Source organism: Strongylocentrotus purpuratus, unplaced genomic scaffold (assembly GCF_000002235.5).
Source record: "Strongylocentrotus purpuratus isolate Spur 01 unplaced genomic scaffold, Spur_5.0 spur5_scaffold_12, whole genome shotgun sequence".
Classification (NCBI taxonomy): domain Eukaryota; kingdom Metazoa; phylum Echinodermata; class Echinoidea; order Camarodonta; family Strongylocentrotidae; genus Strongylocentrotus; species Strongylocentrotus purpuratus.
The window spans coordinates 18443597-18471556 of record NW_022145597.1 but is presented as its reverse complement, the minus strand read 5'-3'; the positions used below and the strand labels follow the sequence as shown (position 1 = coordinate 18471556).

The following is a 27960-nucleotide window of genomic DNA, read 5'->3' as shown; positions in this document are numbered from 1 at the left end:
TAGTTCTGTGTTGTCGAGGGCGGTTGTTTATTACAATGCAAAGTCTGAATCGCAAACATGAAATCCAATTAGAGTATCATCCATGCAGTGCCATTCGTAATATATTATCCACAAGATTCATTATTTTCTTCTCATACATTATGGATTAAGCAATCATCTGATTAACCGTCTATAATACTTGCGCGTGTCCTCGGGGAGGGGCCTTTGGGGGTGAGTCCACCTCACGCGCGGGACCCACCCCCCACCCCCCCCCCCCCAAAAAAGAGAAAGAGAATGATGAATGCTCCTTTTATAATAGAGTCCAACTACTTTGGGAAAAGAAGCAGTAGGTAATTTGGGGCTCGACAGTCTTGATTGTACTTGAAAACAAGCATCCGATACACCTAAAATGAGATAATAAGCACTCGGTAAGAATAAATAGATATACAAGAAGAAATGAATAACTGAATGGAGGCATATACCCAAGATCGTGTGTACTTGTTGATAATTAGGTGACCACTGATGTTGGCTATATCTCGAATTGTTAACATCTCACCACCACTTCCTCCCGAAGCTGTCCTGATAGATGTCACCTAGGAGTCACCTAAAACATTGCATTCCTATGACCCAATTTTCATTCTTTTAAACATTTCCCGCTGTCTTGAGATGGCTCCTTCCCACAAATTCCCCGATATGTAGCAATATAATGAAATGCCCAAACCCAATTCCACCCCTTCCTACCCCCACCCGCTCAACATCGTATATTCTCCCCCGATAGACATCACTATAGGACCCCAAACTTTGCATCAAAATAATTTTTCGCTTGAATGGAGATGGCCCCTTCCCACAAACTCACCGGTAGGTATAGTAGAATAGGAAAGGCAAAACCACGCCCCACCCCCTCCTTGCTCGCACCCCCTCAACTTCATATTTGCATTGCGTAGCTTTTAACTATATATACAGAGAGAGAGAGAGAGAGAGAGAGAGAGAGAAAAAGAGAGAGGGAGAGCCTGGTAGAGAGAGAGATATGAGAGAAAGGGAGAGGGAGAAGGTGGAGTGTGAGGGAGAGAAAGAGAGGAAGAGAGGGAGAGAGAGAGAGTGGGGGGGGGGAGGGGAGGGGGCGAGTGAGAGCGAGAGAGGTAAATGAGAGAGAAAGAGAGATTGAGAGAGAGGGGGGGGGGGTATGATGGATATACGTTTATGTTTTATGGGACGAACGACACTGGTAAGATATGCCAGAAGGGGATATTTTAGTAGTTCTTTTTTTTTAATCATAGACTGGCAATTATCGGTTTAATAATCCATAAAAATGTATAATTTATTTATTTCCAATAGGTGATATGATGAAAAAATCCATTCACAGGGCTATGTCAAATATTTAAAGGGGAGTTTTAACATGTTTCTAAAAATCAGATCATCGTTGCTTTGGCAATTATCGGTTTAATAATCCATAAAAATGTATAATTTATTTATTTCCAGTGGGTGGTATGATGAAAAAAAATCCATTCACAGGGCTATGTCAAATATTTAAAGGGGAGTTTTAATATGTTTCTAAAAATCCAATCACCGTTGCTTTGGCAATTATCGGTTTAATAATCCATAAAAATGTATAATTTATTTATTTCCAGTGGGTGGTATGATGAAAAAAATCCATTCACAGGGCTATGTCAAATATTTAAAGGGGAGCTTTAAGATGTTTCTAAAAATCCAATCACCGTTGCTTTGTCTAAAAGGTCTTCTCTTCAAGCGGTTATTAATCTGACAGACACACACAAAAGTGAATCTTACCAATTACAAAGAACACACACTTTATCTACATTTTGGATACTCAATAGACCGATGTAGTAACTAATTGTATGCATACTTTTTAAATAAAGCTTGTTCTTAACAACCCGAAAATTGCCCTAGGCTTGCCCGACATAGCAACAAGTAATGTGTGCAGACTGGATTCAAAGTATTTGAATTCATTTATCAATAACAGATTAAGGGATTGACACGTCACTATAGGTCCCAGAGTAAGAAACATCCATGAATTTTAATAATTACGTTAGTAATCCGGTCTAATTAGCTTGAACAGGCTGCTTATACGATTACCTCGTCATTGTTCCAAGCACTATAGGCTTCAAAATGACCCCCAAATACCCTCAGTATCAAAGGTTCCATTTTGTTTGTTTTCATTGTAGAATAATCACCGACAAGGTAATGAAAATGCCCACAATTTTATAAAGAGCTTTTTGTTTCCCCCTTTGAGAAATAATTCTCCCACTAGTGTTCCATGCATGGATTGCACTATTGGTGCATGAATAAATAATGATCGGGGGCGAATCCCGGTTTTTCCAAATTGGAGGTCGCTTTGAAATACACTTTATTCTCGTCGCCTTCAGAGCATGCAGCACAAATGGGCCACTAACTAGTTTATCCTTCCACGGTTACCCCTCGAGATAGAGCCGGTCCACAGTCGAAGAAGAAAAAAAAAAGGATTGTATGATTTTGTACTTTTGAGTAAAGCAACAGGCTGCAGGGCACATCTTTATTTAGGGGGTATAGGCTGAAGTCGCTCGGGATTGGGAGGAAAAGATGAAAAATTCGAACAAACAATCAATCAAACAAACAAACAAACAATTAAACAAATAGCGAGTGAAGGATGTGGCAAATACTTTGCCTATAAAGGGACCTAGGGCACTGATGACCTTTCGTATTAACGACAAAATTAGAAGATTTTCGAAGAACCGATGAAACATCAAATTGTAGTTGAATATACTTTAGACATAATTATACAAAAATAATCTCTCTCTTTCTGATGACCTATCATATTAACGACAAAATTAGACTATAAGATTTTCGAAGAACCGATATGGCCGCCCATGAAACATCGAATTGTAGTTATATATATACTTTAGACATAATTATACAAAAATAATCTCTCTCTTTCTCTTTCTCTTTCTCTCTCTCTCTCTCTCTCTCTGTCTCTCTCTTACTTACTCACTCTCTCTCTCTCTCTCTGTGTCTCCCCTCCACTTCCTCTCACCGACTCCTATTTTCTCTCTGCCTTTATCCATTTGTCACTTTCTCTCCTTTCTTCTCTTCTTCAATCTTTAAATTTCTTACTTTTTCCCTTTTACTTCCTCCCTCTTCACCCTTTTACTTGGATGCCAATTGCAAACTTAGTTTTTTAATTGTAAATATACATTATCTGCTAAAGCCAGGGTAATGATAATGGATATATAGCTAGGAGTGGCAATGTGCCAGACATGATCGCTATATAAGACTCATAAACTTTTATTATAATTATCATCAACGAAACTTAATGACCCAGAAAGAAAAGGTGGATTATTACAATTACGCAATCTAGCAGATGATATTTCAGTCATGAGACAGTAGTTTCAGTTTCATCCCATAATGCCATCAATAAAAGTCCGCAGTAGTGACATAGCGTTGTTTCATACATTGAGGGTAGTGGGGGGGGGGGGGGGGCGGGGGGGGGGCGCACCGTTTTCACTCTGCAGATCAAATGCAAAGTAGTGTACAGATATCAAAGTTGTATGGATTTAAAAGCAAAACGTACACTCTGTTTTGCTCTTATTCAATGTGTATTTGACTATGCTTACCCTGCATGGTATAGTAACATAAACAAGTCAGATCAAAAGAAGTTGAAGATTACACAGAACAAAATGGTGAGATTTGTCAACTGTTCTGGTCCAAGAACTCATGTTGGCTACAGTGAACTTTCTAAAGCTGGTTTTCTTGAAGTCGACCAAAGATCAAAACAACTAGTATTGGATCACGTGCATAAAATATATCATACTATTCGATCCAACTTCGATCTTGTTACTGACGTGTATGATTATAATACAAGAAATAGCCGATTCAACTTTAACTTGCCAGAAAGATTAGGTAGTATTGGAAATTCGTTTTATTACATTGCCATAAAACATTGGAATTTCCTTTCCAATGGTGTAACTATGCTCAATTTAAGAGGAAATTAAAGGAATACCTAATACTTGACAGTCAGAGAAGAGAAGTGAATGACATGTTATATGATTGAAATTTGTATATTCTTCTGCCGGTTCATACTTTTTCATTTTGTATATACTTATGTTTTCGTACGTTATAGAAATTCATCATTATTTTCCTTTTCTTCCTCCTCCTCCTCATTTTCTTCTGCTCCTTCTTCTTTTCCTTTTGTACTTATTATCAATTTTGTATCATCAGTTTAATGTTGTTATTATTATTATTATTATCCATAATAAGTAATTCTTTTATTTTTCTTATTTTTCTGTAAATATTACTATTTTAACTTATTAATTTTATACATGTCTGTAAGGGACCCCACTGGAAATAAGCTCTCGAGCTTTCGTGGGTTATCCTGTTCAAGCTGAATTCTTTCTGATCTGTTATTATTGTATATTGTTGTATGTTGGAAGCTTGTCGAATAAAAATCAATCAATCTATCAATGTGCCCCCGGCCCTCTCTGTACCTATACGCCACGGGATGACTGATAGATTAGTAAATCAAAGTAAGAATATCATGATTGGGCCCATTAACGAACAGCTAATAAAGAGTTGATTACTTTCTGGCATCACTGCATCATGAAAAACGAGGGATGTTTAAATAAGTAATGTCTTCCGGTCAGCTCCATGCACATTTTTCCTAGTTATTGTCCCCCGCATTTCCTCCCCATATAGGGAACTGCTTTGTCAGAGTGCATCACTAATTGGTGTAGGAAATTAATGAATAGCGCACTCATGTCTCGGTTTACCGAGTACAAAACTAATATGGGGGTTTTAGAAAACGTAATTCGGAAATGTAATACAAAGTACATTAAAGGAAACATCATCCCAAAGAATATGGGTATGATGAAAGATGAGATGTATTCCTCCTCTTTGATGTACAATAGTACCATACGAAAGTGTCCAAGAGATAACATTTTGATGATATTTTTTGGCGTGATGTAATGGCTTTTACAATGACATATAAAATTAATAGGCGCAGTCAATTTCTTGATAACGTGGCGAACGTGTACATAATTATAGGCCTATGCACCGCGAGCTCTAGTTGGAAAGACTTCTTTAATTCAATAAAAATCTTTAGTTTTCAATGAGGGAAACTCATACCTGATATGGTTAAAATCATATTAGATGAAATATGTATTACAGGGGAAAATTTGAACTCGTTTATTCAATTATAGCAGTTGATAAATGTATTTCATTTTATGCGAAACCTAATTGACCTCAGGAATGAGAGCAACGACTTATTAATGCACTTTGTGTTAGGATAATAACAGGTGAATAAAATTGATTATCACACACACTTAGGAAGGAAGCATCCTTAAATTTGAATTCATTTACTTGATAAATAACTTCGCATATACGTCACGTTAAAATGGCGATGCCCAGTCATGCTGTCGGGAAGTGTACATTATCCATAATCACAATTGCTTTATAAGCCTAGGCCTATACCTCTTTTATACACTTCAGTTGGGAATCTTGTAGATTAATGAGCGAGAATACAATAAATCTCTCAGAATAATCTTTCTTGGGGTGAGGTTTCCTGTAATGCTAAATTTCTCTATCCCCTTCGTTTTTTCTGATTGACATGAATAATTTGCCTTATCTGTATGATGTCTCTTAAAGTTAATGTTTAGGTTAAAACAATAGCATGCAGTAAGGTCGTGTTTTTAGACTTCGAAGTTACATATATCTTGTAGGACTGTAAAACTCTAAACTTGTACATTGATCTTTGTTTTTATTACTTCGAGGTTTCGCAATCCAACGTAATAAGTTCATTAAGTTTGTATGAAATGCGGAAGAATAAGATAAATATAATGGCGAACGTTTGAACAAATGTTTAAAATACAATTCTAAATACGACTCTTAAATTCGCAGTTTGGTCAGTGCCCAGCTTGGGCAGTGGATTGTGACGTAGTCGCGGATAACTCTCCCGTTTGTCGTGTACAAAATAAGTTACATTTATTAATTTTTTTTTTCGGGACACGTTCTCGAAATATATCATGGATATTGACAAGTCCTCTGATGAAAAAAGACCCTCCCGAATCCCAAATTTGTGAAAAATTGAAGTTTTAGTCATTTTATAATGTCCGCCCCTACATCACAGAGGCATTACCGGATTCAAGCAATTTGAAGAGCCCATCTAGTGATTAGATTTAATCTATCGACTCCCTTCAGGGGTATGATAGCACAACATATTTACAATACAATACAGAAAAATATATAAAACAAAGTAAGATATGATAATAAAATACATAGTTGATCATTATATACATTTTGAAATTTCTAAAACACAATAAACACGAGCTAAAGACTAAATATACACTATTCAGTTTCAAGTTATAAGTCTAAAATATCACGTGGATTGGGGGGATTGGTTTGTCTACCACTGCTAGTAACTACTAGTTTTATTAACAAATATATGACCATGCCTTTCAGCCTTAGGATCGAACGAAAAGAATTGTATTATTACTGTTATGAATTGCACGAGTTTTCTTAATTGTTTAACACTAGATCTATTAAACAATTTTGTCCATGTGAAATGAGCTAGGGTTACTCACAACAAACTGTCGATCTAAGTATAACCGCCTTTCTTTCTTGAAAAGAGGGCAGACAAAAATATAGTGAAATTCATCTCCAAAAACCTTTAAATTAAAACATGGGCATTCAATTTTACTTTCTTCGGGATTACTTTCAAACCTTCTGTTATTAATTAGTAAGCGGTGTGACCTGCATCGGAATCGACACAAAGTGATTGCACCTCTTCTATTCAACTTTAACAAATACTTTTCAAATAAAATTTCGTTCTTGATAATTCGGTAGTTAACACAAATGCGATTTGACCAAACATTTGACATAATTTCTTGCTTTGACATGTCAGTCAACCTGGGCTTAAGAGCATGAATAATCAACGTATTACTGAATCCATCCACTTGCCTTTGCCACACATTTCCTAGCCCAGCAACAACAACAAATCAACAACAAAAAATTACCCCCCCCCCCCCCCCAAAAAAAAATCTCATTTTTTGTCCGATTTGGCTTGCCATAGAAGGTGCACGTAGTGCAAACGTATACAACATGTATTACACCACTCAGCAGCAAGGTTCAGTAGGCCTAGACAGTATAAATGTAGGTTCTTCTCTAGGCCCCCTACCTAGATATCCGAGTCTACAGTATAACCAGGATAGCTTTATACTAGTCTGTGGCTATAGCTAGCTCAGCTCAGTGCACTTGAGTCAAAGGGCTCTCCAATATAAGGTACGTAGACTCTAGATACTATTTTGTATTTTTAAAGGGAGCTCGGACTCGGAGCAACTTCAGGAAGTGACTACACGTTATAGTCAATGGCGGAGACAACTGTTGTCTCCGCGATATTTTGCCATTGACTATAACGTGTATTTACCTCCGGGTTTATTGCGCGAATGGCTAGCCATACTTTCATTCACTATAATGTGTAATACACCAGTTTACGGTTGTATCAGTGCGCATGCGCAGACAGTTGACCTCGGGTCATTGGCCCTGAAACAAAGCCAATGACCCAAGGTCAGTGGTATTTATGCGTAAATTAAGATTGCGCCCATGCAAATGATGACATGCGCGCACAACGCAGCGCGTAGGCATGATGTCATCATAATTTGCATGGGCGCAATCTTAATTTACGCATAAATACATGACCTCTAGGTCATTGGCTTTGTTTAAAATGGCGCACACAACCGTAAACTGGTGTATTGAATTTCGGGTTTCGTTCGTACGGGGAGATGTTACACGATGTAACCATGGTTTGGACTGAGCGGGGCGCACGCCCCCTAATTAGCTGATCCACCAAATAGCGGGAAGGGTATTTTTAAACTGTAATCCTTTGTGAAAATATAAGCGCATAGAATTGTTCCTTAGGTATAGGACTGGGACTACTTATCGATCGGGGCATCATATCTCAAAAGTGGCAAACTTCAAAGTTAGCCAGGACACAATGTTTAAATTGCTGTTTTGACCAAGATATTTTTAGAATTTCGATATGACCCCCCTTTGGAAATATTGGAATTCACTTGCTCTTTCATATGACACCTCATTTATTGAGTATCACCTTCAGGATCACAACAGATAAAGGTTTGAATCTCGAATTGAAAAGAAAAACTTGACTTTTTTTGCATGGTCGCGCAATGCACGTAGACTGCATCGGGATGCGTGCAATCTCTGTGGGAAGAATTTTAGCACACAACATCGGGTGCACGATCAGACACCCTCCTATGAGAGTATGACTCTCTATGCTTTGCTGGAGTGGTCGATCTTGCCCTGATTTTCACAAAATCCTCCTGTGCATTTGCAGGGAGCCCTGACATATAAACGTACAACAGTAATGTAAACTGAAAGGGGAAGTCCACCCTGATAAGTTGGTTAAAGAAAAGGAGAAAAAATGAGGTAAACATTTTAGAAAGTTTGACAGATATCCGATTTAAAATACAGTTATGACTAGGTCTATTTGAACATGCTTCAGTCGTCATCAGTGAAACACAAATTGGCAACACAGCTCCTCTAGCTCCAATTTGCCCTGTACAGAAAATTTCATAAATTTTCTTAGTTGATGAATACCGGTAGACCTAAATTTGTTTAATATAATAAGGGGTTATTTGCAATATTTTTAGGCTTTAGGATTTAGGTATGTGTGTGTGTATTAGGTTTTTACAGACGTGTTTCAATCAGATATGATTATTTACGTCTGGGGACCGACCTTTAAATGTCACCATCCGAAAGACGTGACTCAGTTTCGAACCTTCGTCCTCAGCTGAATCAATTTGTAACTTACATTGTTAGCTAGATTACAGGCGCACGCCACAACGGTTATTTGCAATACCGTAATTAACGTTGTATAAACCGCCCTCGTGTATTAACCGCACCTCTTTTTCGCCCTTAAAAAAAAAAAAAAAATTGCCGAGATTTTTTGTTTGTGTGTGTAAGATCATTGATGTAAATTAAAAAACAGTAGGGGACCTAGGATAGAACCTTGTGGTACACCATGTAATAGAAGAAAAATTGGAGGAATTATTATTATAAACTACATATTGAGATCTATCAGAAAGATTACTTTCAAACCAAATTGACAGAAAAATTTGAGTGTTGTTCTAGTTTCCGAGTGGTGAGTCAACACACCGATTACCGAGCTGGGAGACATTGCTAGGCATTTTTTTTTTTTTGGTGTACCGTGTATAAGCTGCACCCCCCGACTTTGAATTTTTTTGGCGGCAAAAAGGTGCGGTTAATACACCGTTAATTACGGTAAGTATAATTAGATCTAGGATAAATGTATATATAAATTGACTTAAAAAATTTACCTTATTTTATTCATTTTATAATTTCTACACAGTATAAACATGATGCTGCAAAGAATGCCTAGTAGCTGCCTTCATCTTTTGCGTCATGGGAACAACCTCGTCACCAGGTGTGAGATGTATGCAGCAAGGAGGACTATGTTCAGTCTGGCCAGGAGATCCATCACCTCAGATACAAGTAAAACTAAAAGGGCATGTTGAGGGGTCAGTGACACAAAGATGTAACTCCATTTTGGCCATTTCACTAGCCATTGACTTTAATAGGGTGTTGGGTGGAGATAAGTCTTTGTGTTTCCTGGAAAGCCCACACTTTTCTGAACATTTTGATATCAAATACTCATTTTAGCAAAATATGGAGACTATGTCTTTGTGTCACTGAACCCTCTATGTATAAATATATTTTTTGTTTTTAATTTAGCCCAGTAAACATGGGCCCCAATTCACGAAATTGTTATCAATAGATAATTACAATAATTGATATTTAATAAACTACAGATTTTATTGAAGTTGATTGATTGGTAAAAGCAGGGTATTTTACTGACATAGCTAGTCGCTACCACTGCTGTATGCTGTATGCAAGTAACCGTTTTTTAATTGAATTGAATTGTAATGTATTTTCAGCTTGTGCCATCTTTCGGTGAAGGCATCTAAAGAACTATTTTTGGTTCCTGTACCCAAGCATCATCGATTGTTGATGCAGTGTGTGACATGGCTGTCGACACATTGGCACATTGGGAGCAGTAGATGGCAGCTAGGATCAGAGCCACCTATACACAGAGTTTGGCCAACCCGGTTCGAGTTAGACGCAACTTGACGACTACTGCTTTGTTCGGCAAGCATGTTGTGACCCAGTGAAACCAAGTTGGCCAAACTCTGTGTATAGATGGCTCTGGCTAGGATACTTAAATCTGAAATAGTCAGTAGAATACCATGCTTCTAAAAGTATGAGGATACTATTTTATCAAGTTCAAGTGATTTCAATTGTATGTTACTCTCTGACATGTATTAACACCATGACATTCTTTCCCATCTAGCTTCTCAGACAAGATGGCTCTGCTCAGGCCCTTTACCACTGAACCAGTCCTACAGAGCAACTCTACAAAGCAGACCGGTGAGAGTCGCATCTCTGTGCCACCAGTCTACATCCTCCAGTGCTGTGGAGAGCACCATAGCAGCAGACATACAGCAGGAAAGTGATCACCTGTCTGTCACCGTGGGCAACCAGACCTTCAAAGCAAGCTACCTATGGCTGAGGGATCATTGCAGGTATCTAGATGGGATATTTTATTACAAACTTTGCTTGTTGTGTCAATATGTGTAGTATTTATGTACCATATAACTATGCTGTCTGCCTTCCAATGGCCAAAAAATCTTCATTTCAATATGAATTTCACCTACCATAAATCTCTGTGTTTAAGGCGCACCTGTGTATATAAGGCGCACCACTATTTTGAAGACCAAAACAAAACAAAAAAATCAGGAAAAAAAAAGAAAATCAGGGAAAAAATTTTGTTTTAAGTTCTGTCATCTATAGTTGTAAAAACAACATTGTCACTAGGTCTAACTAAATTCACAAGCACTTCAACTGTGCCTCGTATTAAAATGAGAGTATTTTCAAACACTGAAATAAGACACAATCTGATCTGGTTAACAAAAGGCAAAAAAAAAATTGGCTTTTGAGATAAACTTCTACTCCCACATAGCGATACCTGTGATATTTCTACATTAGTTTGTGTTCGGATTAGCAGGATCGGTCCAGTGTAGATGGTACTATTGGATGAGGGGAAATGACTTTTAAATATTTAAGATCCATGAGTATGAGGTTATACTATAACCTCATACACTGGATGAGTAGACCCTCATAGGTTATTGGCCCGTGAGTGTTTATCATAGTACTTGGGTGTACTTTGTACCCTGTATTGATCACATCACATGGTCCACTTGCTACTGTACCTGTCATAGGTCACTGATTATATGATTCAAGTACCTATTCATATTCCCAAAAGAAAAACTAAACAAATAGTCCAAGTCCATGGCATGACGCATTCGCTTTTATTGCCATAGCTTTAACAGTTATATAGGGGGAAAGATTTATTCTGCAGATAATGCAATACTTTTGTATGTGGAAGATAGCTAAATCCATAACCAGCTTTTCTGACCCTGGTTCTAGCCCAGGGTATGACTTGTTTGCTTTTATTGATAATAGTCTTGCACAGTTAGAAAGGACAAAGGTTAATTGTGCAATACTGCAAACTGTGCAGTTTTTGGTTTGTGGAAACTAACTAAATCCATAACCCTAGCTTTTCTGAAGCTGTCTTTAAATAGTGGGTTTTATATTATTTCATGCTAAGATGTATAGTACTCTTGCTATCTGAGGTCTACATGTCCCATGGTTAAAGGGGAAGTCTACCCTGATATTCAGTTGGTTTTGATAGAAGCAGACAAAATTAGAGAAACAGTACAGTGAAAGTTTGAGCAAAAAATGCTTACAAAAATTAGAAAGTTTATGAATTTTTGAAGGTGCGATCCATCAAACACAAATTGGCAACATTTTGATGTATCTTGCAAGATCCCCACCTATTTGCTCTGTACCTTAAAACTTTAAAAATCATATTTTACCTTTAAATTTGATTTCAGTCATACATTCACCCTAAATATAATTATTGGAAATATATTTTTAGATAACCCATCTATGAAACAAATGTATTCTGTCATCAATAACTAAGAAAATGAAAGTTAATGAAATTTTTGATACAGAGCAAATTGGAGAGGAGCTCGCAAGCTATGTCACAGTGCTGCTAATTTGTGTTTCACTGATGACAACTTCAAAAATTCATGACTTTCCTATTTCTAATCGGATACTGCTCAAACCTTCACTAATTTCTTTATTTCATTCTTCTGCTATTATTAACTGTTTAACTATTGATCTACCAACTTAACGTCAGGATAGAATTCCCCTTTAATAACAAACTGCTTTAGGGATTGCCAGGGCCCTAAAGTTCTTTGAGGCAGTCTTTTACAATCTGAGCAATATTTTGTAGTATTTTCAAACAAATTTCATAACTAATATTTCGTAAAATAATTTTGGTTGAGAAGGATTTTAATCCGTTGCTGATTCATCAAATATGTACAATAAAAACTCAAACCTGTAGCTGTTAAAGATGTTCATGTGTGGATATGTACATGTAGTCATTCGGATTTGGGCAATCTGGCGATCACTACATAACACTGAGCTAATGGGTATTACGCTCCTGTGCGTACTTCCCTGTGCTGCCCTCTATATACCAACGCTTGAGCAACTTTAAAACCCTTTATGGACCATGCTTTTCACCCTCTTAATCTTGAACCGTTTCTTTCAGATGTAGCAGTTGCTATGAGGAGACGTGTCATGAAAACTTTGTGGACATCGTGGCATTGCCCGACGATATCACACCAAAGGAATGCCACTCCAAGAATGGAAATCTACACCTGACATGTAAGATTTCATAGATTCTTAAACAGGACCGATCAAAGAAATATAGTTTGCTAGTATGTTTGGGATTCCTCATGTATTCAAAATATATGTACAGTCAATCCTGCTTTGGCGACCACCTGTATAGAAAGACCACCTGTCTACAAAGATCACATTTTTTGTGTCCCTTGCAAATGGTTTCTCATTGAAAACTGTCATGATTACTGTTGATAGTAAATGCAATGATGACAGTAAAGCAGGGATATGGACCCCCCCCCCCCCCCATTGGACCTACCTAACTGGGTCAAAAAATGTGTAAATGTAAATGAGGGGCACATGTATGTGGACTCCAAATATTTTGCTCTTGCCCTCCAGTTAAAAGGTTAGGTGGAGCTAGAATAAAGGGAGAAGAGAGATATAGAGCTAACCAAAATTTTGAAACATTTTTTTGGATGAGTAAACATTCTCGTCCGCAGGGCCCGATGATCATGTGACCAGCTATTCCATCCAATGGCTCCAGGACAACACACCGGGTCAGAGGTCAATGGCTGGGTCCAGCCAGCAGCTGCAACCATTCTACTGGGACAAGGCAAGCCTGGCCGGCAACCTTCCTGAAGATGTCCACATCGATGAGGTCCGGGAGGGGGACGGACTGAAGAAGGTCATGGAAAACTTGCATGTGTACGGATTGACGTTCATCTCTGGGGTGGAGGCCACACAGGAGAGTACCGAGGTGATTATAAAAACCAGGGGTGGATCAAGGATTTTTTGACAAAGGAGAAGGGGGGGGGGGGCAAAATTTCAGAAAAATTTCTTACAAACAATAGTGGTTTATCAGATTTAGGGGCCATTTTTTTTCTTCAAAGTACTGAGGTACTGAGATGATTATAAAAATCAGGGGTGAATCCAGAATTTTTTGAAGAATGAAAGGGGGGGGGGGGGGCAAATTCCAGAAAACTTTCTTACAAACAATAGTAGATTATCACATTTTCAGGGGCCATTTCGGTAGATATTTTAAAGAAGGGGTTGGCACTAATTGGGGGGTGTGTACTAGGGATGCTACGTTGGTTAAAAAAGGGGGTAGTGGGCAAGGTTGTGTCTCCTCCTTTAATCCCTGTTAATCCTCCATTGTTATTAACTGCTGTTTAAAGGGAATCCAGCCCCCAAATCGAGTCTGTGCAAATGCCAAAAATGAGAGAAATTGAGGTCGATAGCGTTAGCATTCTGTTTATTTGGCTGTACAGTCTTTTTCTTCTGCAAGTTGTTGTGTGGGCTTGACTTTGAGACACCGGTCATCGGAAGTCATGATGTAGTGTAGGATTATTTTCACTATGTTCCCCAGTCCCCACTTGCTTGCCTAGACCTTCCTTCTGCTACCAGCCAAGTAACTGTTTTTCAGATATCAGATGCTTTTGCAGACTGCAAGTGAATGCCACTCAGGCTACCTCTTTGCAATCCCACAAGAGAGGCATGCTTTTGTAATATGCATACCTAACTTCCTAACAAAATGTCACTAACTGATATTTAAAGGCCCTATCCAATAAAAATACAACTTGATATAAATGGAAAACGGAATGATGTAGAATACAAATATATTCTAATAAAAAGTATTTACCCTTTCATTCTTGCCCCAAAGCAAATTAAAACCCCATATTCTGCACCCCTCCAAATTACGGGTCAACAGGGGTCAAATGTCCCACAGTTACAGTGACGACATAACATGTGGACCCCATCGGTTCACCTACATGTACATACCTGAGGCAATGAGCCGTGCTTAATTCATGCAAAGTCGTTGTGAATATGCGTACTCCACATATAGTTGATGTCATCAAGTCGATAGCGAGTTTTAAGGTCGACAACTTCTGATGTTCAAAGCTTTAGATTTTGAATTTTCAAAGAGAGCTGATACTCCTCTGACAGATACTAAAACAGCATATAATTGATATTATTGTAATCTATGGCTTATAAGCTTTCCTTTAATATATAATTGATCCTTCATTAAGACTCTAGAAAATTCACCAAAATCCTTTTATTTTTAAATAGATACATAAGTTATCTAGAGACACCCACAGATGAATCAATTGAAGGGTTGTCAGTTCATGTGGGGATCTACACATTTTCAGAACTTTAACTTATAAGCTTTTTGTTCTTCAGCAGTTTTTTCAGATTATATGTGAGATGGAATTAATATATAGAAATTGATGCTGTGGAAATTTTCTGATCAAATAGGGTTTTTGGGGGGGGGCTTTTGGATAATGTGCTAAGATTTGTTTTGGCAAAAAAGACCACTTTCTCATTTAATACACTACATTTATGTTACATTCTCTTACTTTTATTGTCTCCCCAAAATCTCCACTGGGCAAGAGAATATAAATCTAAATTCAGTCTTCAAGTCTTGCTACCATTCTTTTAACAGTGAATCCATCCTAACATGTTTTTACCCATTCCCAAATTCCTCTCTACCCTCTTCTTTTGGCATTTCCCACCCTTCTTGGCGCCTCTCCCTTTGCACCCATTTCTACCTCTATGTACCCCCCTTTCTGCATCTTTCTACCCCTCTCCATTTGCACCTCTTTCTACCCCTCTCTACCCCCCCCCTACCCCTCCCCCCTCTTTCTGCCCTTCTTCTACACCCATTTGACCCCTCTCTGCCCCTTTCCCCTTTGCACCCTTTTTTTTTTTACCCCTCTACGCCCCTCAACCTCTCTTTCCTCCCTGTTACACCTCTTCCTATCGGTTATTCCCCCCCCCCCTTTGTGCACTCTTCTATACACCTTTGCCATCTTCCCTTTCCACCCCTGTTTACCCCTCTTTGTGCCCATTACCCTTTATATGCACCTGTTTCTACCCCTCTCTAACCTCTCTCTGTGTGCCCATTACCCTTATGCACCTGTTTCTACCCCTCTCTAACCTCTTTCTCTCTGTCCATTTCCTTTATGCACCTGTTTCTACCACTCTCTAACCTCTTTCTCTGTGTCTATTACCCTTATACCTATTTCTACCCCTCTCTCTCTCTCTCTGCCCATTACCCTTATGCACCTGTTTCTACCCCTCTCTAACCTCTCTCTCTGTGCCCATTACCCTTATGCACCTATTTCTACCCCTCTCTAACCTCTCTCTCTCTGTGCCCATTACCCTTATGCACCTATTTCTACCCCTCTCTAACCTCTCTCTCTCTGTGCCCATTACCCTTATGCACCTATTTCTACCCCTCTCTAACCTCTCTGTGTGTGCCCATTACCCTTATGCACCTGTTTCTACCCCTCTCTAACCTCTTTCTCTCTGTCCATTACCCTTATGCACCTGTTTCTACGACTCTCTAACCTCTTTCTCTGTGTCTACTACCCTTATACACCTATTTCTACCCCTCTCTCTCTCTCTGTGCCCATTACCCTTATGCACCTATTTCAACCCCTCTCTAACCTCTCTCTCTCTTTGCCCATTACCCTTATGCACCTGTTTCTACCCCTCTCTAACCTCTCTCTCTGTACCCATTACCCTTATGCACCTGTTTCTACCCCCTCTCTAACCTCTCTCTCTGTATCCATTACCCTTATGCATCTGTTTCAACCCCTCTCTAACCTCTCTCTGCCCATTACCCTTATGCACCTGTTTCTACCCCCTCTTTAACCTCTCTCTCTGTACCCATTACCCTTATGCACCTGTTTCTACCCCTCTCTAACCTCTCTCTCTCTCTGCCCATTACCCTTATGCACCTGTTTCTACCCCTCTCCAACCTGCCACGCCCTCTTCTGCTCCTCTCAATACCCCCAGTAGGAAGCCCTACACCTAGTTGCTCCTCCCATGTATACACACTACGGTAGAGTTTGGCAGTACCAGAATGACGGTGAAATAGCAGATGCAGGCTACACATCTGTGTCTCTCAAGGGCCATACAGATCATACATACTTTGAACATGGTGCCGGGTAAGAGCAAACCTTAGATACCCTGTCTGTCTCTCACCCCTTTATCTTGTGGTGCAAGGTGTTATTCCTGCAACGATTCATCTCGTGACCCCCAAACTCTTTCTATAGCCCTCTTTCTAGCCCTCTTTCTAGCCCTCTTTCTAGCCCTCTTTCTGGCCCTCTGGCCCTCTTTCTAACCCTCTTTCTGGCCCTCTTTCTAACCCTCTTTCTGGCCCTCTTTCTAACCCTCTTTCTGGCCCTCTTTCTAGCCCTCTTTCTAACCCTCTTCCTAACCCTCTTTCTGGCCCTCTTTCTAACCCTCTTTCTAACCCTCTTTCTAACCCTCTTTCTAACCCTCTTTCTAACCCTCTTTCTGGCCCTCTTTCTAGCCCTCTTTCTAACCCTCTTTCTAACCCTCTTTCTAACCCTCTTTCTGGCCCTCTTTCTAACCCTCTTTCTGGCCCTCTTTCTAACCCTCTTTCTAGCCCTCTTTCTAACCCTCTTTCTGGCCCTCTTTCTAACCCTCTTTCTGGCCCTCTTTCTAACCCTCTTTCTAACCCTCTTTCTAACCCTCTTTCTGGCCCTCTTTCTAACCCTCTTTCTGGCCCTCTTTCTAACCCTCTTTCTGGCCCTCTTTCTAACCCTCTTTCTGGCCCTCTTTCTAACCCTCTTTCTAACCCTCTTTCTAGCCCTCTTTCTAACCCTCTTTCTGGCCCTCTTTCTAACCCTCTTTCTGGCCCTCTTTCTAACCCTCTTTCTGGCCCTCTTTCTAACCCTCTTTCTGGCCCTCTTTCTGGCCCTCTTTCTAGCCCTCTTTCTAGCCCTCTTTCCAGCTTTTTTTGAATGATACAGTAAAGTCTTTGTACTTTATCTTGTAGTGCAAAGTGTGTTTGTTTTTTAGTACACCACTGTCTTCCCATGTCTTTCTGATGCCATATAATGTCTTTACCTAGTCTTGTGGTGCAAGGTTTATCCCAATTTTCAGTGCTACCCGGTCTGTCTGTTTCTTATTTGTATGATATTTGTACTTTATCTTGTAGCGCAAAGTGTGAGTGTGTTTCTTCAGTACACCACTGTTTTCCAGTGTCTAGTTGATGCCGTACTACTGTTTGTACTTAATCTCGTGGTGCAAGGTTTATTTCGATTTTCAGTGCTATGCTGTCTACCTCTTTCTTAGAAAAGCCATGTAATGTTTGAACCAGTAGATAAGAAGCCTACCTGCCTACAAATGTGTATCCCTCACCCATGGTCATCCACAAGGAGTTCAATATGTAACGGCGATAGCTTTGAATTTTGAAAGTTACGTGTGTGAAAATTAGCAGCTAGTTCAAAATTTTGAAATTGTAGGTTGAAAATCAGTGACGGGTTATAAGTCATTCTCAACCAATACATTTCTGAAATAATATTAACTCATATCCTGCCATGAGACTGCTAGCGCGCTATTGTTATAGTGCTCTATGCACGCGAGCGCGCTATCGATTGAATGCCACGTTCATGCTAGCGAGCCACCACTACTCTGCTTTGTGCACGCAAGGGCGCATATGTAATAACAGTCATTGTTCATGCCCATTGCACCGTGCTGAGTGCTTTTGCAGTGCTATTGAAAGTACCATCGCATGCATCAGATTATCGGCTTTGGATTACGCGTCTTTGTATACAACAGTCAGATTGGATTTTCTCGAGTAATTTAGTGATTTGTTTTTTGTAAAGATTTAAATAACACACGCTTGAACCAACCTTAAAATTAACTTGGCACACAGGAGATTTGTGGCTGGCACAATAGGGATTAGCACTGTGGCACTGGGTGCATTGTATGGGTGGCAGCCTAAGAGTTAATTAACCCTTTAGCAACTAAGCCACCTGAAACTGCCCCTCCTTTTACTCACTGAACCGCAGGTCTGTTTTTGTCCATTTTCAACGCACTACATGATCCATTCTAGGGTCTACCTTGATAATGTTATACGTGCGTAATCCTTACAATGTCTACAGTAGGATTCTGCATAGAAAAATAGCGCATGTTTCATACTGTTCAGAACAATGTCAAAATGAGAGCAATAATGCAACATCTTCCAGTGAGTAATAGGCCATTTTTACAAAATCTCTAGTTGCTAATGCAGGCCTTAAATTTTGTCATTTTTAGGGCAAGACCAGTTTGGCCTTAAAGTACCTCATATTTTTAAGGGCACCAAGGTCACTACTAAGGGCATTAAGGCCAAAATATTTTTACAAAAAGGGCATCGAGGCCAAAAATACTGATTCTATTTTTGTTAGATGTCATGTGTATTTTATAATGAAACTTGTGCGGGATCAATTTCCCATGACTTAAAGCACCAGCTTCTTCACAGAATGTATAGAGGTCTACGGTACATACAAACAACGGCGGCGGCCCCCGCAAGCCTTAGAATAAGCAGCAAGGAGCAAGGGGCAATTTTGTTTCTAAAGTTGCCCCTTGCCCAAGGGAATTTACCATGCAGAGCAAGGGGCAATTCCCTAAGAACCAGGGGCAATTTTCCAAAAACAGATAGGCCCCTAATCTAATTATAAGTTCAAAGATACAATGTTATTGTTAATTTCATAATGTTTTTATTTGATGATGTGGAGGGGGGGGGGGGGAGGGGCACATGCCCCCCCCCCCAAATTTCCAAGATTGGTTGAACTTTTTAAGACCCCTCCCCAGGACGTTGATCGATTACATGTATGTGCCCCCCCCCCTCCCAAACATCAAACTCTGGCTACGGCCCTGGATTTCACACAAGAAAAAATAAAAAATAAAAGATTTCAAATCAAGTGTAATGTACAGAAAATAAGTATGAAATTTTGAAATATCAGGCAAGATAAAAAACGATGTAAAATGTGGGGAGCCTACATAAAAAGCATAGCTTGTACGTGAATAGGCTCCCGGAGCATGCAGTTTTGTATACTATTCAGTGGTGACCATTCATCTCCCTATGTCAGGCCGCTCTGAACCTAATCTATAAGCCCATGCCGACCTTGTTTGGAGATACTTTTTGCTATCAGAACGACGGGGCACTCAATGATGCGGCGTCTCTGAATGTAGCCCTTCAGAACCACACCGATACTACCTACTACGAAGCCAGTATGGGGTAAGCCAATAAAACAGTGTCGGTACGCTTTGAAAGCTATAGCCATCACATGCTTGCTGCGGTTGTTTCCATATTATAACATTTACATGTACAGTCAAACCTGCTTTAGGGACCACCTGTCTACAAAGACCACCTGTCTACAAAGACCACCTGTCTACAGAGACCACCTGTCTACAGAGACCACCTGTCTACAAAGGCCACATTTTTTGTTTCCCTTGAAAACGATTTCTCATTGAAACATGTACTAAAGGAACCTGTCTACAAAGACCACTTTTTGTGTTTCCTTTGGGCGGTCGCTATAGACTGTATTAAGAAGATGGTAGCATATATATGCATCATATAAAGTGTTCAAAGCAAAGCCAAAAGGTGGTTGCTGCCATTCCATAATAAACTAAAAAAATATTCTAGTAGCTCTCATATGCATCATATAAGGAGCTTTAGGTGCTGTAATGTTTCATTCGCTTCAGCTAAGCTCCATACTATATAGTATACTATGTAGATAGTGCTAGAGGAAAACTCAATATAGCATTTGAATGCTTTTAAAGCCAAACAATGCCTTCTGTTTTTAATGAAGAACGAGAACGGCAAGGAGGAGGAGAAATTAACAGTCATTTCTTGTTTTAATAGCGCTCATAGCATCATGCAAAGTATTCAACATCGTTCTCCAATATTACCCCTGCTTCAGCTAAGCTTTCAATGTCTGTTCTCCCAGCATTCAAGAATTACCTTCCTACCAGGTACCCATTTACTACCCCTGGGTGGAGATGGGCAGATGTAGATGAATGTCTTGCCACAGAGGGACTTTAAACCCATGCCGGGGCTTGAACATATGATCTGTGCATCTCCATTCAAGCATTTATGCTACCAAGTTGCCTTCATGGTTTTCAAAGCCTTAAAGCCTGTCTGCAATAGTTTGGCCAGGAGGGATTAGACCTCCCTGTATGGTCACCGAGCGGTGGTTATCTCGTCAACTCAGCTCTCACTTAACATAAATTTCATTATTTTTCATTTTGAGATGGAAAAGCTGTTTCATTTGATGAATGAAAGATGTCTTCTTACATCAAAATTTATCTGCTGAAATGTTACAACGACATCTTCAAGCTAATGTAGTAGTTTATGCTCATAATCATACAAGTGAATATTTATGTATTAATCTCTTCCTGGCCACTTCATAGCATGTCTTCTATTCTTATATTCCGCTTGTAAGTATCGGCTTGCATGGTGATGTAGATATACAGTAAGCAGCAGACATTCAAGTTCGGCACAGTTCCTCCAACAAACTCCATTCGATACTCCACTCCCACAAAGACAAGCATCCAAACCCATAAGAAAGCTGGAGTCTACACTCTACAAGATACCATGCAAATGTGGAAAAGTCTACATTGGTGAAACGGGGAGAAATCTGGAAACAAGACTCAAGGATCACAGAACCAGCTTCAGACTCGGCGATTGGAATAAGTCCGCCATCGTCAAACACGCCCAACAACAGAAACACACCATCGAATGGGATAACAATCATCTCATCTCCATAATGAAGCACTGGCATACACGCCGAATCCGAGAAGCCATCGAAATTCACCGCCACAACACCATGCCCCAAGACTCAGGATTATACATCAACGACATCTGGAACCCCTCATGAACAAGTACCCGGTCACTCCTCCTCCACCACCGCCGCCTTCACCTCCCCTGCAGACACCCGTACATCAACCACCGCCACCCGCCGAACCCACAAAGCTAGCTGCTAGCCTCGCAGCTACAATGCACACCAGATGATAGCAGACTACAACACCGCCTACGTCGGGGACACACACAGCGTCTCGCCCACAGAACACCCCACTCATGGATTTGAAGCTCCCCCAAGTCCTCAAACCACTCTAGCCCAGATTGACAAGCAGACCAACCAAGTCCACACCCCGGTGACTCAAGCCCACACGGTCATGTATAGTACCCCCACGTCCGCACCCCGGTGACTTAAGCTCACTCACGCCAGCTATTCTCCACTCCTGACGACGGATAGTCAACCTATTTGAAACGTCGAGCCCCTCACGCCACCCATCCTCTCCAATCGGCGCTATAGTTCTCTTAGAACTATAAGCTAAGAAAGATAACCAACAGTCTTTTACAAGACTACACTAACAGTCCTTTTCAGGACTACACACCCTCAAGAAAGATTACCGATAGTCCTTTTCAGGACTCCTCAATCCTCCCTCTCTCTCACATGGTGCATCTGCAAGAAATCTTATATTGACCTTAAGCCCCTTTAAAGTGTTGGGAGCCCCAAATTCGCTTAAAAATTGGATGGCAGCAAATTTCACTTAAATTGTTTAATTGTGTGAAGAGGATGACATTTTCCGGTAATACTCAACTCTGAAAGAATTCCTTTTTAGGTGGTCTGTTGTCAACAGACCATCTATTGATTTCGTCAGAATTTTCTTTCTTCTTTATTTATTCTTTATTTTTATTTATTTCTTCACTTTTTTGTGTGTCGGATAACGCAAGATTGGTTTGGTCAATTTCTTTTAATTTTGGCACAGGCATAGGTCATCGTCATAAGACGTGACAGAAACATTTTCAAGGTAATCAAGTCATCATGACGTCATCTAGGCGCCATTTTGTGCAATCACATTATCAATCATATCTTCATTATTGAAGTATATTTTTGCCATCAAAGTTTTTTGGCTCTCAACACCTTACACAGGCTTTAAATCTTTTATCATATATGCTTCTTTCATGTAATCCTTGTTCCAATTCATGTGTTGTGTGCTTATCCATAGTGATTATAATATTTGATCATCTATATTATGCATTACTTTGATACTTCAGTGTGCTTTTCAATGCTATTATTACCCCTAGGCCTGTATCATGAAAATCATCTTACAATCAGACGTAAAATATATTGTATCTCCAATCTTGCAGCAGTCTATTATATTTTACCATGCTGGACCCCTTTGAAAAACAGCTTATAGCTGACAAGGGCAATCCATCCCAGGAGTGGAGAATAAATGAATAAAAATTAATAAAGATGCTTCGTTTCAATCTTTAATGCCCCACTGCACTTGTTTGGCCAGGAGGGATTGGATCTCCCTGGTCACTGACAGGTTGTTCTCATCAAATCAGCTCTCAATTAACATAAGAAAAAGGGGATCATGGGGGACCAATGGTCACCGATTAGGCATTGTTTGCTATATAGAGGGCGCAAGTAGCTATACGTAGTGCAGTGGGGCTTTAACATAAAAGCAAACCTAAGTTACCAGGTTATTGTAAGTTATGATTGATTGAAGGAGGTATAATGAATTTTTGGGAGATATATTTAATCATAATTTTTTATGTTATTCCATTTGGAATGTCCATGTCTCTTAAAAGGCAGACACACACAATTTTGGGCAAAGTAGAGTGTACATGTAACCTGCATTTGAAAGTGCGTAGCATACTTCTCTTACATCATGCCTAAGATTTGTCTAATTCCTTCCCTCTCATCGAAGTCACGACTATGGTTGGATCTTGGGATAAATCAAAATAGAATTAGCAACATAATTTTGAAATTGCAATTTTCTGTCTAATTTAGGTCATGATTTTTCATAAGGATAGTTGATATTGAGGTTACAGTGTTTTTCCTGTCGGGGATAGGGCCCAATTGCCCGCAAATCGTAAGGAATATTGTTCCAAAATTAATTTTGAGATCTTTGTCGAACTGTTCATTTCAGAGGTCTTGCTCTTCATTGTCTCTACCATGATGGCACAGGAGGTGAGAACACGCTCATCGATGGGTTCCATGCTGCGAAACTTCTAAAGGTAATACTTCAGTTCCGAGCTGGAAAGGTCACAATGTAGGCTGATCATGCAAAATATATTCCGTAAGATTACCTAAGTCTTTTATCAATGTATTTCATCCAGAAATTTTAAAGACTTTCATAGTTGACCACTGACTTTTTAGAAATAATAATAATATAATAATCTGGATTTATGTAGCACTTAGTACGGAATACCATCTCTAAGCGCGTTGCAGATATTATTATCTCGGTCATCGGATTCATTCACGCACAATGTGCACCATCTCCACTCCCTGGGGAGTATCCCTACCATATGGTCACCATAAAGGCATATGCAATTATTAAAACAAATGCTTTAGGGGTAAAAAGGAAAATCAATGGGATTAAAATACTGGTATATAAAGCCATTGATAAATAGTGAGGACATGACGTCACAAACTGATAACCAAATTGGCAATTTGTGTAGTGATTTCCAATGTTCCATAGTTTTACACACTTTTTCAAAAATTCATAACTTTCTTATTAGTTATCTGATTTTGCTCAAACATTTTTTGATTGGTTTGTCTGATTTTTATGCTTCTATAGAAAGTAACTAATTTTTGGAGTGGACTTGTACTTGGATGTACAAGTCTCGCACACAGCGAACCCATAGTCTCATCGGGAAATAACCCTCTAGTCTCTCGGAGAGTGTTTAGGGTGAGGGAAATGTAAGGTAACTTGTGAAAAATGCAGAGCATATAAGACCTGTTGGTCTTAAAACTGAAGGCTAGTCCTGGCGATTGACAACGTCTGTTGACTAAAAACCCAACTGGTGTCGAATTCCCATGAGAGCCCCTGACAATGTACTATGTGTCTTAAAAGTATAATTTTTTTGAATTTTCTTGAAACCTTGGCAGGAGACCCATCCGGATCATTACGACACTTTACTGCATGCACCTGTGGTGGGTCACTATCTGGATCCAACAAAAGACTTTCGTTGCTACCACAACGTGCTGCGCCACAACGTGTTGACAGGTCAATTGCAACAAATCAGGTACGAAGATGCTGGTTCGTCCTCAAGATGTGCTTTTAAGGTTGTTTGCAAGTAATGATTTTGTTTCAAAATTTTGTGAGTGCATTACATGCAGTATTCATATTTTCTTCACATGGTTTTAAATCTACCTGCATTTACTAGTGCTACTACAACTACAGTGAAACCTGTCTATAAAGACCGCCCAAGGGAGACAAGAAAAAAGACCTTGTAGACAGGTTCCTTTCATACATGTTTCAATGGGAAACCATTTTCAAGGGAAACAAAGATGTGGTCTTTCTAGACAGGTGGTCACTAAAGCAGGTTTGACTGTACTATGTTATGCAGTAGCCCCTTCAGGCTTATCGGCTTCTCTCTCTTGCATTCACTCTTATTCCACCTTCCCCATTCCTGATGCTGTCTATCCATCCCGAAGGATGCCTACCAACTCAACACTTCCCTTAAAGCCCCACTCCACTACTTATAGCTACTTGGGCCCTCTATACAACCAACGATGCCTAAGAGGTACCGTTGATCCCCCATGATGCTTATTGAGAGCTAATTTGATGAGATAACCTCCTGCCAGTGACCTTGCAGGGAGGTCTAATCCCTCCTAGCCAAAATAGTGCAGTGGAGCTTTAAACTTTGCCTTTGATAGTTTCATTTACGATATTGCATCTTTTCCATCCTTTCTAGATTTAACCCCCATGATCGTAGCACTCTCTCGTACACGTCGTACGAAGAAGTGGAGAGATTCTATGCCTTCCCTTCAACTTCGCCTTTCATAGTTGTGTTTTCAATATTGCATCTTTTCCATCCTTTCTAGATTCAACCCCCACGATCGTAGTACTCTCTCGTACACGTCGTATGAAGACGCGGAGAGGTTCTACGCCGCCTACCGCACCTTCGGACGCATCATCGAATCCCCGGAGAGCAAGTTTCTGACCAAGCTGCAGCCGGGACGGATGGTGGTCTTCGATAACTGGCGTCTGCTCCACGGCCGTGCAGGATTCACAGGAAAGCGTGTCATGTGCGGCTGCTACTTCAACTACGATGACTTCCAGAATCTGAAGAGGACCAAAGCAAACCTAGATGTGTAAAATTAAAATGCAGAGGGAAATATATATTTGAATATAATGTAGATGATTAAAGGCATTGTTTAACAATATTCCAGTTTTACAAATCTGAAATCTGAGTGTATGTGGTGTAATATTGAAGCCCTAAAAAAATTGCGCTTCTAAATGATCATGAAGTGCCTCATAATAGTAAAAATCTTTGAGTGACCGGTTTTACCATACTCATTTTCCCCAACGGTTTTTGAAATTTTGAATTCCAATCATAAATATCTTGATAATCAGTTAGGCTATCGGCTTGTAAAAGTCATGGGATTCCTATAACGATTGCAGGATGAGCCTAAATCCAGGATTTTGTTTAGAATCTGAGACAAAGATACCACAATCCTTTGAAGCATGTTCATACCAATCTTTCTGTATGAGTTTGCCACACAGTGAGAGAAAACAAATTCTTTGAAAAAGAAGAAGACAATTCTTTCACATCCATTTCCCTAATCTGAATTAGGACATAAAAAAAGTGTACCGGTAATTAACACAGATAAAAGAGAAAGAGAGAAAAGGTTTGAATAGTTTAATATTTACATTGCTTTACTATACGTCGCAATGTACCTTCATGTTCGTATGGGTATGTGTTTGATAGATGTTATTTTGATGACTTAATCATAGTAATAATAGTGGGTTTTTGTATAGTGCTCATGGCAATCCACCGTTATTAATTTACTATATTGATGTATTACTTTCAGTACTAATTGTTTAATACTTTTGCAGCTTTATACAGTCATGCTGTATCAAATGAAATGTATGATTACGTTTTGTTATGTCATTTACATATTCTTTAGGTGATATGTTACGGGGTTCCAGGAGTTATTCTAAAAATGGACAAAACGAGAGTGAAGTCAATTATACTGTTGGATGTAGCATCAGCTAAAACAATGTGATACCAGCCCAGCAGCTACCAATTCCTTATCTCCCATTCTGGGTTGGGTTGTTCTATGTTTTGTGAGGGGTGTTCAATCAACAAAAAATGAGGGGGGGGGGTACATTTTCAAGGGCACAACAGATATTAGTGACTAGAATGTTCTTCCTTCAGCAGAAATATGGGACCTTTATGTGAAGTGTCCTTAAAGCCACATTCAGTTTTGCTTGGAATAGTTTCTGTGCCTATTTCAACAAATGGTTATATTGTCTGCATTTTTTGTGTATATGTTACTAAAAATAAATAATTCACACACTACCTGTAGCTATCTAGTATCAGATCATGTCTGTATTATTTTATGTAGAGACTATTTGAATTAAAGTTAGGAGTTGGGTAGTGGGATCCCCGCTCCCAACTTTATTTCTAACGGCAATATTGACCAGTCAACATTGTCATGAAAATTTGTAACAACTTGTTCACATTATGCACATAGTGACCTGTGTTAAGCATATGGTGCCAGGCCTACTAACTGGGATTTCCTTATCTTTTTATGCTCATTACTCAGCCACTATACATTTTCTACCAAAATTATTATGAAACATGATTTATTTGTAATGTAAATTTCGTTAGATTCTGTGAGAATTTATTTGCAATATTTACCAGAACTCGAGTTTATCTCTAAGAGCTGATGAGAAAGAAAATATGAAAAATTATGTTTCGCTTTTGCAGGTGGCTAGTGCAGTCTGCAAATCCGTGTATCTATTTAGATTTGAAATAGTTTCATTATTCATTTATATTTTTATTGCATTTCAATGCCTACAGAAAGTTTAGATTTTTGTGATTTCATGAAAATTGTCTGATATGAATCGACGCCCTTCTTCTCTTCACAGAAGACTTTATATTGTCCATATTTAGTCTTTCATTTTCATGCATATCTGTATTTGTAAATCTTTGCAGTCGTAGAAAGGTGCTTAAATATTCAAAATAAGAGGTGTAGCTGATATAATTACCAAAAGAAAACCAAAGAAGTGCACCCACGATAAATTTTCATGTAATTCTTTTTTGGCAAGTATTGTCTATATTACTTTGTCTTTATACAATCGTATGGTTAAAAGAATAAATAACTTAAAATTTAAAAGTATTTATGAAAAATGCTATCATATCATGTGCTTACAAAGGAGAACATTATTGGATGATGCTGTGCAATCTGTTTACCTGAAAAGTAAGGAATATGACCAACCTGTTGCCCTCAAAAGGACATTTTTTTTGGAAACCTCTATATTGGTGAGGACGGAAATATTTAGAGAGGTAGGGGCAAGAGAGAAGAGAGGGAATTATAAAGAATGGAGAGAGATACAGGGAAATAGACAGGCAGAGAGAAAGAGAGAAATGGGTGAGAGAGGGTAAGTGAGAGG

General features: G+C 39.3%; 1 protein-coding gene across 2 annotated transcripts; it reads left to right on the top strand.

Moving 5' to 3' along the window:
* The first annotated feature begins 7067 nt into the window (after nt 1-7067).
* LOC584681 (trimethyllysine dioxygenase, mitochondrial) lies at nt 7068-26418 on the top strand. 2 transcript variants are annotated; one of them, XM_030981991.1, is made up of 9 exons: nt 7068-7245; nt 9350-9492; nt 10349-10580; nt 12674-12789; nt 13242-13498; nt 19626-19774; nt 23482-23569; nt 24444-24580; nt 25383-26418. In XM_030981991.1, the coding sequence occupies exons 2-9, from the start codon at nt 9357-9359 to the stop codon at nt 25654-25656; spliced, it is 1389 nt and encodes a 462-aa protein (XP_030837851.1). In that variant the 5' UTR covers nt 7068-7245; nt 9350-9356; the 3' UTR covers nt 25657-26418. The 2 variants fall into 2 exon arrangements, with proteins under 2 accessions (XP_030837851.1, XP_030837850.1); XM_030981990.1 differs by lacking the exon at nt 19626-19774 and adding an exon at nt 16543-16691 and having other exon boundaries at nt 7070-7245.
* The last annotated feature ends 1542 nt before the right edge of the window (nt 26419-27960 follow it).

What these genes read in the sequence shown, in the direction of transcription:
- LOC584681 (XM_030981991.1), top strand. Translation starts at nt 9,357, where the DNA reads ATGATGCTGCAAAGAATGCCTAGTAGCTGCCTTCATCTTTTGCGTCAT. An exon ending in TGGCTGAGGGATCATTGCAG is followed by an intron (nt 10,581 to 12,673) that starts GTATCTAGATGG and finishes CGTTTCTTTCAG; the next exon opens with ATGTAGCAGTTGCTATGAGG. An exon ending in GGTCAATTGCAACAAATCAG is followed by an intron (nt 24,581 to 25,382) that starts GTACGAAGATGC and finishes CATCCTTTCTAG; the next exon opens with ATTCAACCCCCACGATCGTA.